The 13,281-nt window shown below is 41.8% G+C and overlaps 1 protein-coding gene across 13 annotated transcripts in view; it reads left to right on the plus strand.

The window, feature by feature from the left end:
- The window catches only part of LOC127436753 (diacylglycerol kinase iota-like), a 62,703-nt gene that overhangs the window by 30,771 nt on the left and 18,651 nt on the right, over nt 1–13,281 (plus strand). For 4 of the 13 annotated variants that reach the window (XM_051691094.1, XM_051691087.1, XM_051691092.1 and 1 more), the window contains 10 exons: nt 1,498–1,572; nt 1,652–1,708; nt 1,850–1,918; nt 5,201–5,269; nt 5,373–5,489; nt 8,741–8,815; nt 9,060–9,155; nt 9,433–9,515; nt 11,336–11,396; nt 11,581–11,694. In XM_051691094.1, coding sequence (XP_051547054.1) covers nt 1,498–1,572; nt 1,652–1,708; nt 1,850–1,918; nt 5,201–5,269; nt 5,373–5,489; nt 8,741–8,815; nt 9,060–9,155; nt 9,433–9,515; nt 11,336–11,396; nt 11,581–11,694 — 816 coding nt within the window. Of the gene's footprint in view, nt 1–1,497; nt 1,573–1,651; nt 1,709–1,795; nt 1,919–5,200; nt 5,270–5,372; nt 5,490–8,740; nt 8,816–9,059; nt 9,156–9,432; nt 9,516–11,335; nt 11,397–11,580; nt 11,695–13,281 lie in introns of all 13 variants that reach the window. The other 9 variants (XM_051691095.1, XM_051691088.1, XM_051691091.1 and 6 more) reach the window with 3 other exon arrangements.

Consider the following 13,281-nt stretch of genomic DNA (forward strand, 5'->3'; position numbering starts at 1 on the left):
GTAAACGTTAAACAAGATTTTAGTGTTATAAAATTGTTTACTAACCTTTTATGTGTGAAGTTGTATCCAATTTTGCAACTGTGTTGCAATAGCAACTTAATGCCGCAAACCCTAAAAACCTAAAACAACCGTAAAAACTATGATTTATACAACTCAGTGATTTAAACAACTTGAACAGCTCGATTAATACACAAGTTTTAACAGAAGAATTCATGTAAATGCTTTTATAAAATTATAAGCTTCACATTTCTGCTTTTAAACCCGGCAAAAATTTACCCCATTCACGTCCATTGTAAGTGCCTCACTGTAACCTCCATTTTTGCTCTTTTTTTTAAGAAAAGGAGGGACGAGTCTAAATGATTTTTTGGTAATCGACATTATGCCACAAATGCTGTCTAACTTGTATTGAACCTGAAATATTCCTTTAAAACAAGATATGTTGACCTAAGAGGCAACTTGCGTAAGATATTAAGGCCAGATCCACACTAATCATCATAAGTATGAAAATCAGTTTTTTCAGTTTTGCAGTGTCTTTCATTTTCCAAAGTATGTGGTTATGGAGGGAAAAAAAACAAAACAAAATGATATCCCAATGGGAAATATCTTGTGTTTTGGTTTAAGGATGTTTAGATCTTTTTATTGGAGAACTAGACAAAAACAATGGTTCAGGGGCTGTTCACATCGTGCACAGTCTTGCGTCTAAGGCTACGTCCAGACTAATCCATTTAAGTTTGAAACCTCCTTTTTCAGATTCCTAATGTCAAAGTATGCTGTAATGGAGAGTGTTTTAGAAAATCTCTATTTTCAGTGGAGGAAAATGTGTGCAAATGTAGCAAAATAATTGCATTTTCAAAGGAAAATGTATTAGTGTGGACGTGGCCTAAAAAAGGTCAACGGAGTGCAATGAATGGAACAGAACACAGCTGTCTCAAGACTTGTTTGTAAATGTTGAAGTTCTTTCTAACTTGTCACAGCGTTTTAAAAAGTGCAGCACCCCTGCGTGAGATGCGGCGCAACAATTTAAGATGTCCGTCTTGATCTGTCTTGACACGCAGAGGTTAAAACATAACCAGAATGGTAGAAAATAGAGAAGTCAGTCAGTGTATTGGAGGTCTAGCTGAAGGGAAGTGTCATTAGAGTGTTTCAGCAATGACATTTGCTTTCACAATGTGCGGCTGGTGCTTTGAAAGGCATTGGCTGCTATTAGTCGGAGGATGTACAGCAGGTACAGAAACGACTTAATGCTGTCATTCCATCTGAGGTTTTTGTTAAAGCTAATGTTTTCAAGAGCCAAGGCAACTCTATTATAGCCACTTCAAGCAAGTTGGTAAAATCTATTCTCGCCTCAAAGGAAACAAGCTTTTTACAGCTGAAAGATGAGAGCAAACTGAGAATATATTTCTTTTACAGTTGAATCGTGAGACTCATTGGTGTTTGCTCAGGCTAAGTGCCATTTTCTCATTGTTGTGTGTTGTGTGCTGTTTGATTCTCTTTAAGAAGTCTGCTCCCCGGAGGAAGTGTGCAGCCTGTAAGATTGTTGTCCACACGGCCTGTATTGAGGAGCTTGACAAGGTGAGCAGAGGGCTGAAATTATATCTATAAATAATAGATTGCTGCAAAAACTCACTCTGTCATTCTCTCTCCATCACAGATCAACTTCCGCTGCAAACCCACCTTTAGAGAAGGCGGCTCACGATGCCTTAGAGATGTGAGTGCTCCATCATTAAACGATTTTACATAATGCATCATATTGTTGTTTTGATGTATACTTATGGCGCTCTGTGTGCTGTGGCAGAATGAACCCTTGTTGGCACGTTTACATGTGACCCGTTGTGTCTGTTTGCGACAGCAGAATGTATTACGACATCACTGGGTTCACCGACGGCGACAGGAGGGGAAGTGTCGTCATTGCGGCAAAGTACGTCACACTTTAAAACATTACATTATGTTACTAGCCAATGAGACTTTGAGTTGCATGTGTTTTTGGTATTATAATTTAGCAAGCACTACTGTTCCCAGATAGCACATGTACATGTCCGAGATGTCTGTTTAAGAGCTTTTCATCTGGAAAGCATCACATTCTAATGAACATCTGATAAACTTATCTTAAAAAGAGCAAATTTACATACATTTTATATCTCAGACACTCTTTGGGTCACTTTCATTTTGTTTCTATAATAAAAATGGTATCCTTTATCTGAGTGGTACAAGACTGGGTGGCTTTTCCTCCACTTTTTCTGAACACACACACAAAAACAATCTGGACTTCATTCGGTAAGTCTATGTGGTCTTAAAAAAAAAAGCAACACTTGTGTTGTTCAGGTTCAAATTGACCCGCCATAGGAAATGAATGGGAAATACTAAAATACAGAACATTTTTATTTATTTGTCAAATACAAATCAATAAATCAGATACAATGCAGAACACAACCACACGTAAATGAAGGGATGAGACTATGAAACATCCACAATGCAGAAAACAGAGGCACGCACACACACGCATATACACATACAGGATTGTTTGACTATATTAGTGATCTCTCATTGACTTCATATCAGGCTAATGATATTTTCTATATCCAAACTCTACCACTAAACCTAAACATCACGCAAACATGTGCACATCACTAGATTTGAAGATCAACATCATCTGACCCATTTAAGAGCTTTTTTTTTTTTTTTTTTTTACTGATGAGGACATTTGGCCCTCACAAGTGTAGACAAACCTGTCTATATATACCAAACATACCACACAGGTAGAAGTCTGAGCCTGACCCCTGTGTGACAAATTTTATGCAAGAATTCTGATGTTTGAAATAAATGTCAGGTAACAAAATAATTATTCTGTATTGTCTTTGTAGCACAATCAGATTTGACTGTGGCAGCATGGTTAGGTTTGACAGCAAATTGGAGCATCATTGCAAAAATCTGACACTTCAACACAAGTAGTTTAAAAGAATTCTACAATTTGACAAATAATTGACAAAATGTTTTATGATGTATAAAAATATATCCAAAGCGAAACTTGTGATAATATCTAGAAATTAAGTTTGTTACAACAGTGGCTTAATGAGATCAGACAAAGCATGGAGCACTGAAGCCATCTACAGGACATAGTTGTCATTTCATGAAATTGTTATTTTTATTCCAGCAGATTTCACCAGAGACTCCCAATGAATGACATATTTTACTATTTTGACACTTTCAGTTTACTGAAATTAAGGTTTTTATGTGCAGATAACATAAAATGTGCATTTTTATATGAAAATGAATGGTGTAATTTAGAGCTAAATATGGTCTAAATACCAAAAATTCCCCCCAAATTCCTTCCAAAATGTCAAAACTTTTTGCACAAGTTAGTGTTATTACATTTCTTTCATAATGATAAAAAATTACTTGTTTATTGTTTTAAAAGTTAAAGTGTGATTCTAAAACGAAGAGTGCACAATGAATCATAAATGTCTCAAAGACATCTGCTGAAAGACTATTTAACATCTGAGAGCAAACATCCTAATGACATATTGCAGATGATCAAACAATCTAAAAAATATGTTTTCCAGATGTTAACACACTCATCAAATAGACTTCAGGATGATGTGCATGTGCAATCAGCGTTACTAATATTTAAGGTTAGGGTGTACTGGGAGGCCTGGGTAGCTCAGCGAGTATTGACGCTGACTACCACCCCTGGAGTCACAAGTTCAAATCCAGGGCATGCTGAGTGACTCCAGCCAGGTCTCCTAAGCAACCAAATTGGCCCAGTTGCTAGGGAGGGTAGAGTCACATGAAGTAGCCTCCTCGTGGTCGTGATTAGGGGTTCTCACTCTCAGTGGGGTGTGTGGTAAGTTGTGTGTGGATCGTAGCATGAGCCTCCACATGCTGTGAGTCTCCGCCGTGTCATGCACAGCGAGCCACGTGATAAAATGCATGGATTGACTGTCTCAGAAGCAGAGACAACTGAGATTAGTCCTCCGCCACCCAGATTGAGGTGAGTAAACGCGCCACCACGAGGACCTACTAAGTAGTGGGAATTGGGCATTCCAAATTGGGAAAAAAGGGGATAAAATAAGAAAATAAAAAAAGGTTAGGGTGTACTTTGTTTTTTCCGTTTGCCATTACATGTTGTGCATGGATGAGTGCTCTTGCCTTTTAAAGTATACTCTTTTGACTGCGCCCCCATATGGACATGTTGGCGTGTAATAAGGACAGTACATGCATACTATGCTGATGATACGTTGCATCATGCATACTGTATGCAAGACGTAGCAGTGTGTGGAAAACCAAAGTATACTTTGGCCTTTAGGGTTGCGGAACTGAACGAATCCCTAACCCTAACAATTAAACTCTGGCACTTAATTTGTGTCAAACTGTTTGTGTTAGGGACATTAAAGATGATTCAAATCATGCAAGTTGTGCTATTACTTTTCTTAGCGATCAGATTTGCCTGACAGATGATAATATGGGTGGAAAAATACAGTAAACTACAATGGAAGAATGACCCGATTAATTATTAGTCACTAGAACACCAAAAAGACTTGGGGGTGGGCTCTTTTGACTTAATGCACTAAAAACCACCCAAAACACTCTTAAGGCAGTGGTTCACAACCTTATTCCTGGAGGCCCCCCAACACTACACATTTTGTAAATCTCCCTAATCAAACACACCTGATTCAACTCATCAACTCATTAGTGGAGACTCCAAGACCTGAATTGGGTATGTCAGAAAAGGGAGATATACAAAATGTGCAGTGTTGGGGGGCCTCCAGGAACAAGGTTGGGAACCACTGCTCTAAGGTTCTGTTCACACCAAACTCATCCTTGCTGTAAAAAAAACCTAGATGCAGTGCCACGAAAAGAGCAGAATGCGGGTATTCCAAAACACGTTTTAACAGTTAAAGTTCTATTTACGTTTTTTTTTCATCTAAAAAACGCTGCCCACTGCGTGAGACACTGAAAAGCAGCGAGACGCAGCACAACTGTCAAAGACTTCCGCAAAGTACATATTTACATAGGTAAACAATTTAAAAAAACATGCAAAACTGATGCAAAAATGCGTTAGGTGAGAACAGCACTTAGCAATGCACTAAAACCCACTCAGAACGTTTTAGCAACCACACAGCAATGCCTTGTCTACCACCCACAACGCCTTCAGTAAATGTGTATATCTAGTATGTTTATGCTATTTTTCTCTCTTTTGTAGAGTTTTCCGCAGAAGTTCTTTTACAGTAAGGAAATTGTCGCCATCAGTTGTTCCTGGTGCAAGCAGGCAGTGAGTATCATATCTGTGTTTAGCACACTGCATCTCTATCTCTGCTTTATGTAGTGCAAAATACAATGTATGTAATGTTTGTTTGTCCAACTCTCCATCGAAGTTCCACAACAAGGTGACGTGCTTCATGCTGCATCAGATCGAGGAGCCGTGCTCACTGGGAGCTCACGCCGGGGTCATCATCCCTCCCTCCTGGATCATCAAAGTCAAGAAACCGCAGGTTCGTCCACCTCAGAGAGCATCTGGGTTTAGTGTAATGCTTTTCTGGAGTTTTTATCATGCTTCTCAGCTTTGGCCTAAATATGTTTTTGTTGCCAACAGCATCATTACAATATATTATATCAGTAACAGTCTTTTTCATGTAATACTCGTCTTTATGTAGCTCCAATATACAAGCTTTTTGCATCATGTTTTGTACTGTTCCATTAAAAGCTATAATTGAATTGATCAAAAACTGACCCATCATATCATTTAGGCCCATCAGTCATAGCTTTTTTGGTTTTATGGATGGGGCAGGTTTTTGAATTGTGGCACGCTACTGTCACTTTCAATTCAGGAGTTACAAAAAGGGAAGTTGCTTGCTTGTAGCCAGATTGTTAAAGGGATAGTGTCACGGTATGCTTAGCAGGAAGAAGGACCCAAGCGCAGGAATGAGTGAAAAATAAAATAACTTTCATTTAAACAACAGGAAATAAACAGGCAACACAACTCACAGGGGAGAGAAAACAAACCAAAATGTAAACTAGAATAAAGACAAATAACTTGGACAGACCAGGGACAGGAACAAGACTGGGACAGGAACAAAATCAAACAAAATTGCTAACAAAACAAATAGACAAACACAAGAGGAAAGAGGGCACAATATATAGAGGAAAATACACGAGGGACAGGTGCAGACAATCAACATGACAAGGACTAAACGAGGAGGCATGGCAGGAGGAAACAAGCAGGCAGGGAAAGCAGAGCGCACGGCAGACATAAACACAGAGCCATGCGCTCAAACACAAGACAGACACAAACACATTCACAGATAACAGAAAGGAGAGGGCTGACAGTACCCCCCCCCCAACCGGACGCCTCCTGGCATCCAAACCAGACTGACCAGACTGAGTAACAGATGACAGACCAGGGAGGGTGTGTTATGGAGACCAGGGGGACAGTCTGGGCCAGTCTGTAGTTGTGCCATTGTGGAGACGGAGAAGGGTCCGGAGGCCTAGATGAACCAGGAGCCCAGGGCTAAACCAGAGGGGAACCCGGAGACCAAGGCAAAGTCCGAGCCTCTGAGCAGCTGGTGAGGTCAGTAGTGGCCACAGAGGACAGACTAGTCAGTAGTTGTTGGGGACAGGACTGGGTCAGGTGATTCGATGACCACTGGGACAGGACTGAGTAAGTGGCACCCACTGGGGACTGAACAGACTGAGCAACAGAATGGTGTCTGACGGGTGCTGGTTACTGGATCTGAGCAACAGACTGGTGGCTGGTGTCTGATGGGTGCTGGTTACTGGGCTGAGCAACAGACTGGTGAATGGTGTCTGACAGGTGCTGGCTACTGGGCTGAGCAACAGACTGGTGGCTGGTGTCTGACGGGTGCTGGCTACTGGGTTGAGCAATAGAATGGTAGCTGGTGTCTGATGGGTGCTGGTTACTGGGATTAGTAACAGACTGGTAGCTGGTGTCTGATGGGTGCTGGCCACTGGATTGGGCAAAGGGCTGGTCGACGGCCGCAATGGACTGGACAGGATAGCCGACAGTCACAGGGGACTGAACAGGCTCGAAGGTCACCGGGGGCTGGACATGATCATCGACGGTCACAGAGGACTGGACAGACTTGTCGATAGCCACAGGGAACTGGACAGGCTCGTCGACAGCCACAGGGAACTGGACAGGCTCAGTGACTACAGGGAACTGGACAGGCTTGTCGACGGCACAGGACAGGCTCGTCAACGGCCTCAGGGAACTGGACAGGCTCATTGACAGCCAGAGGGAACAGGACAGGCTTGTTGACGGCCACAGGGAACAGGACAGGCTTGATGACCACGGGGAACTGGACAGGCTTGATGACCACGGGGAACTGGACAGGCTTGATGACCACGGGGAACTGGACAGGCTGTGTGGGGACTGCCGTGGTCCGGAGCACTGGCAGCGACTGGAGAACAAACTCCGTGGCCAGGAGCGCTGGCAGCATCTGGGGAACGGCCTCCATGGCTGGGAGTGCTGGCAGCGACTGAGGATCGGGCACCTTACTCGGCTTCCTTCTCATCCTCTTGACGGTCAGAAGCACTGCAGTGGGAACAGTCGCCGTCTCCCAGCAGTCAAAAGCGGGAACGGCCGCCGCCGCCTCCTCCTGGCGGGCAGCCACGGACAGGTGTGGAGCTCTGTCTCTTCCTGCCCCTCCTATGAGTGATGGGAAGAGGGGCTGCAGCACCCAGCGTTGGCTGGGATGAAGAGAGAGAGCCTTTCAAGACAGGCTGAGATAAAATAATCCCACTTTAAAGACAATTTTATGATCTCGGTAAGACTCCCCTCTTCAACCCCAACAGGAATACAAGACTTGATGGGCTCAACCAGGCCTGCTACAAAGAGATCAATGAGGCATTCCTGGTTGAAGCCCAAACCCAAGGCCAACGCTAGAAATTCAAGCACATACTCCCTCACCAACTGGTTCCCCTGACGGAGATCGAAGATGCTCTGGGGGATGCGATCCTGACAACGCACAGGGGAACAAGGTTTAAATGGAAAAAACGAATTCCTGCTGGGTCCAACTGGTGGATTCATTCTGTCACGGTATACTTAGCAGGAAGAATGACCAAAGCGCAGGAATGAGTGAAAAATAAAATAACTTTTATTTAAACAGAAAACAAACAGGCAACACAAATCTCTCACAAGGGAGAGAAAACAAACCAAACTTAAACTAGAATAAAAACAAATAACTTGGACTGACCAGGGACAGGAACAAGACTGGGACCGGAACAAACGAACTTGCTAATAAAACGAATTGACAAAAACAAGAGGAAAGAGGGCACAGTATATAGAGGAACATACACAAGGGACAGGTGCAGACAATCAACATGACAAGGATTAAACGAGGAGGTGTGGCAGGAGGAAACAACCAGGCAGGGAAAGCAGAGCGCATGGCAGACAGAAAACACAACAGAGCCATGAGCTCAAATACAAGACAGACACAAACACATTCACAGATAACAGAAAGGAGAGGGCTGTAAGACCTAGGTTGTGACAAATAGTTCACTGAAAAGGTGAAAATTCAAAACATTGATGAAGAATTCCAATAAATTCAAAAACTTGTGTGTTTTAATTGACAAGAGGGTGAGTTAATGATGACAGACATTTTATTTTGGGGTGAACTAAATAAACACCTTAGTTATTTCTACAACTTGGTCTTGCTCACATTAGTTCTGGTTGCGTTCTACATATTCTATAAGGCTTAGTCTCCATCTTTCTCCTGTCTCTCAGAGCTCAATTAAAAACTCTACTCGAAGGAAAAAGCGGACGTCGTTCAAAAGAAGAACCAGCAAAAAGGGCACAGATGTGAGTAGCTCTGTTTCTTGTCCTCTGACAAGACTGTGGTTAAATCTTTACTTCAGACACACAATGGGAAAAAAAGCTAGTTGTCCAAGAAGATAAAAAGTTTGGTAAGCTTGTATCTTATGTTTTCTGAGGCCATGTCTTCCCTTAACTCCTGCTCAGTGATCATCTGTCCCCACAGCTTACTGCAGTGCTGTGTATATGTGTATTCATGTGAATATTGTGTATAATGAAGTTATTTCTGCAGGAATCAAAATGGCGCCCATTCATGTTGAAGCCACTGCCCTCCCCACTGATGAAACCAGTGCTGGTGTTTGTCAACCCCAAGAGTGGAGGAAACCAGGTAATCAATCAATCAATCAATCAATCAATCAATCAATCAAAAAGACAGTCAGTCTGTGTGTCTGTCTATTTATCTGTTGTTCTGTTGTTCTATTATTCTATCTATCTGTCTGTCTGTCTTTCATTCTGTTGTTCTGTCTATCTTTCTATCTGTCTGTCTGTCATTCTGTAATTCTATCTATTGTTCTATGGATCTATCTATCTATCTATCTATCTATCGTTCGTTCTGTCGTTCGATTTCTCTGTCTGTCTGTCTGATCATCTTCTCTGTGTCTCAGGGGACTAAGCTGCTGCAGATGTTCATGTGGATTTTGAACCCTCGGCAGGTGTTTGATCTGTCTCAGGGTGGACCGAGAGAAGCGTGAGTATCTGTCTCTCTTGGTTTCAGTTTTCTTCTCTCTCTCCCTCTCTTACTGTAATGTGCTTTAACCCAACATTTCTTTGTCTTTAACACATTAATTATGTAGTCTTTTGATCTCAGTGCTGCTTTCTATGAGGGAGTTAAGTGTTCTAGAAGCTTCTCTTCCCACAGTGCCTCAGTGTGCCTCCTAATTGAGGTGTGAGGCAGCACAGAATAAACAGCACAGAACAAACAGCACAGACGCTCTGACAGAGAGAGTATTAAGATGGGTGGGCAGACAGCTGGGTAGCTGGGGGCTTTCTGTTGAGCTGTCTGTCAGAGCTGGGATTAAACTCCCTGTATTAAACCAGCAGACCAACACAAGCACACATATACAGTCGCTCCAAAATGTATTAGGTCACTCAGGTCACACTTAGACATGTCATTGCATTAGATTCTGCAATCTGCAAAGAAATGAACAAGACTTTTTTTCAGAAGTAATTAAATTTTTCAGGGCAAAAATGCCACCAAAACTGAAAAAAGTGCCCCCAAATGTCAAAATGAATTCCCGTTCTTTAATTATAACATCTGATGTAGTTTTTAATTTACTATTCTAGGTCTCCCAGCGAAAATTAAATTGACGTATCCTTACCTAGGCGCAGATTAATGCGAAGTAGAGGGTGCGTCCGCATCTGTAACTGTTGTCAACTTGTACTTTTCGCTGGCAGCTATTTTTCTTAGTGTGCACTTGTCTTTCAAGAGTTTATCGTAAAATGCAGAGCAGTCCAGGCCAAAATTAAGACATATGAAAAGCATTGCCTTGCCTTCATGACTGTTACAATGAGTCGAGATTTATGATATTCATGCTGCATTCATTAATGAGGACACACGCTCCACAGATGCAGATGTCCCAGGCAAGCATAAAACAAACTCCATGACCTTGGCTAAGACTCCGAAGTTGATGGTCTTGCTCTCCAGCTCACGAAAAACATCTGTCCGTCTCTCAGACATGGCCATCTTGTTCATATTCCACTCAGTGATGCGACAAGTGACAATGTTTTTCGCGCAAGCCCACTCATCAGAGCATGGTTTCGTCACTCAAACTGAGCCGTGCACAACAGAATGATGAGCAAAAGGTCCTTCACTTGTGTGCACCTTGTCAGATTCTGAACTTTGCTTCACAAATAAATCGCTAACACTTGATATGGCACACTTACTTTTAGCAGCATCCACAAGCTTTTTTGTATGAAAATGCTGCGCGATATCGGTGCGGCCTCCATGGGTGATGGAAAAGCGAGCTCCACAAATCTCACACCTCACTTTACTAGGCTCTGTCTATGACTCCTTTTTTAGAAATGTAAACTCTTTTTGAAGATCCTCATTAAATGTACATGCACGCTTCCTTGACATTTTTCCAGCCGCAATTTCATCTGTGTGCACTTTCAAACTGACTCTTCAATCAGTTCACTAACTGGACGTCTGTTGATAGGGGATTGTGATTGGATAGTTTAATCCAGTCATGTACTTCAAATAACACGGTGTGTTTTTATTGGTTTTACAAGCTGTATCCTTGGCTACCTTTGATTAGAATACTCACGTGACTGAGAAAACCACATAGGCAATAGAGAACTTTTAGGAGAGGGGAAATACGGGACAAAACACGATATTTTCAGAATAAGTCGGGACACCAGAAAAAATGCTTAAATACAGGACTGTCCCGGGAGGTTATGTCCCTTAACAGAAAAGTTGGTTTCTGACACTGGAGATGTCACTATAGATAGTTGGAAATAATTTGTCATCAGTAATTATCCACATTGATAATGTTATCCTTTTTCTGTCAGGTTGGAATTATACAGGAAAGTGCCAAATCTTCGCATCCTTGCCTGTGGAGGAGATGGAACGGTAAAGCAAAACACATATCATCTACCCGATCATGTTTTCACTAGTAATTTCTATATTCATGACTCATAGGAGTCAGATCATATAAAGTAAGGTAAAATAATATAAGATCTTGTGTTTTGATGCCTTATTATAATGTAGGCCTGCTGCTCCTAATTCACAAGTCGTTGTGTGCTCTCTTCTCCAGGTGGGCTGGATTCTTTCAGCTTTAGATGAGCTACAAATGAATCCACAACCTCCTGTAGCTGTGCTTCCTCTTGGTACAGGAAATGACTTGGCCAGGACACTCAACTGGGGCGGGGTGAGTCACCTCTTCATTTAAACTCAGGATTGTTTATTGAAATCATGATGTTCTACAAACGTCCAATTCTCCCTCTGTGTATGTATATATAAAATATATACAATATAGTGTTTTTTAAATAAATAATACTTACTATAGTGCAATTCATAAATAATTGTAGTTTATGAAGCATTTTGAGTTAGATTGACATAAAAACAGCATGAATTCGGCATTGACAAAACAATTATGTATATATTTAATTTATTTCCTCATATGAAAATTGCCCAGATCAGAAATGAAAATGTCAGATTCAGATTTTGCTGTCCACACCGTCATCCTAAAAACAGATCTGTGAGGGAAAGAATCTGATTTGTGCCACATTCAATGAAAATGGAAGGAAAAATGGTGCTAATAGTATGTCACTAATGCTCATTAATAGTCCTTCTATCTCACATACATCCTAAATAGTATAATAATAGTTTCCCAACCCGTCGCACTGCTGCGCTCTCGGAAGAAACACAGGTGGAGAGAGGTGCTGAATAAATGGTGATTACATGCATTAATGAATTTTGTACAAAATCTGCTTGGAAATCACATTTATGTGTTGCTTCACTTGGAAGTATCCCAGAAAAACACTGGTGTTTTTTTAGCGCTATGCGATAGGTCATAAGCACAAAGACAATGGGCATGGCCATGAAGTTTTGGTGCATTCGTGCAAGCATGCGCTAAGTCTAGGCACAAGTGGGTTTGGTGAAATTGCATGTACAAAGTATTATATAGTCCATTCTCTGTCAAGCACCAGCCATGTAAACGACAGATAAAAAGTTGGTAGTGTAAATGGGCTGTATGCAATTAATTAGCAGAATAGAAATATGGACTTACGTGCTTTTGTGCATTAACTGTGTCCTTGTTTTTTTTTTCTCCCCTTTTTCTCCCAATTTGGAATGCCATATTCCCAATGTGCTCTAAGTCCTCGTGGTGGCGTAGTGACTCGCCTCAATCTGGGTGGTGGAGGACGAATCTCAGCTGCCTCCGTGTCTGAGACCGTCAACCTGCACATCTTATCATGTGGCCTGTTGAGCGCATTACTGCGGAGATATATAGCGCGAGTGGAGGCTTCACACCATCCACCGCAGCATTCACGCACAACTCACCGCGTGCCCCACCGAGAGCGAACCACATTGTAGCGATCACGAGGAGGTTATCCCATGTGACTCTACCCTCCCTAGCAACTGGGCCAATTTGGTTGCTTAGGAGACCCGGCTGGAGTCACTTAGCACGCCCTGTGATTTGAACTAGTGAACCCCAAGTGTGGTAGCCAGCCTCTTTTCCACTGAGCTACCCAGGTCCCCAACTGCGTCCTTGTTGAATGTCAGGCATATTTCTAGTGACACTCCTTTTTTACGCATTGAAAATGTGGTTCTCATCAGGATTTGGATGTAGGCTCTGTTAAATTATAGAGAATATACTGTAAGTATTATTAATCATATTGATCAAGTGACACACGTATCATGGCTAGTATTAACAGTGATATGAATTTGCTTTAAAAATTAAATTCATTCATTGAAAAAAACTTAAACCAAAAATATTTCTAAATTTAAATTACAC

This window comes from Myxocyprinus asiaticus, chromosome 47, assembly GCF_019703515.2.
Source record: "Myxocyprinus asiaticus isolate MX2 ecotype Aquarium Trade chromosome 47, UBuf_Myxa_2, whole genome shotgun sequence".
Lineage (NCBI taxonomy): Eukaryota > Metazoa > Chordata > Actinopteri > Cypriniformes > Catostomidae > Myxocyprinus > Myxocyprinus asiaticus.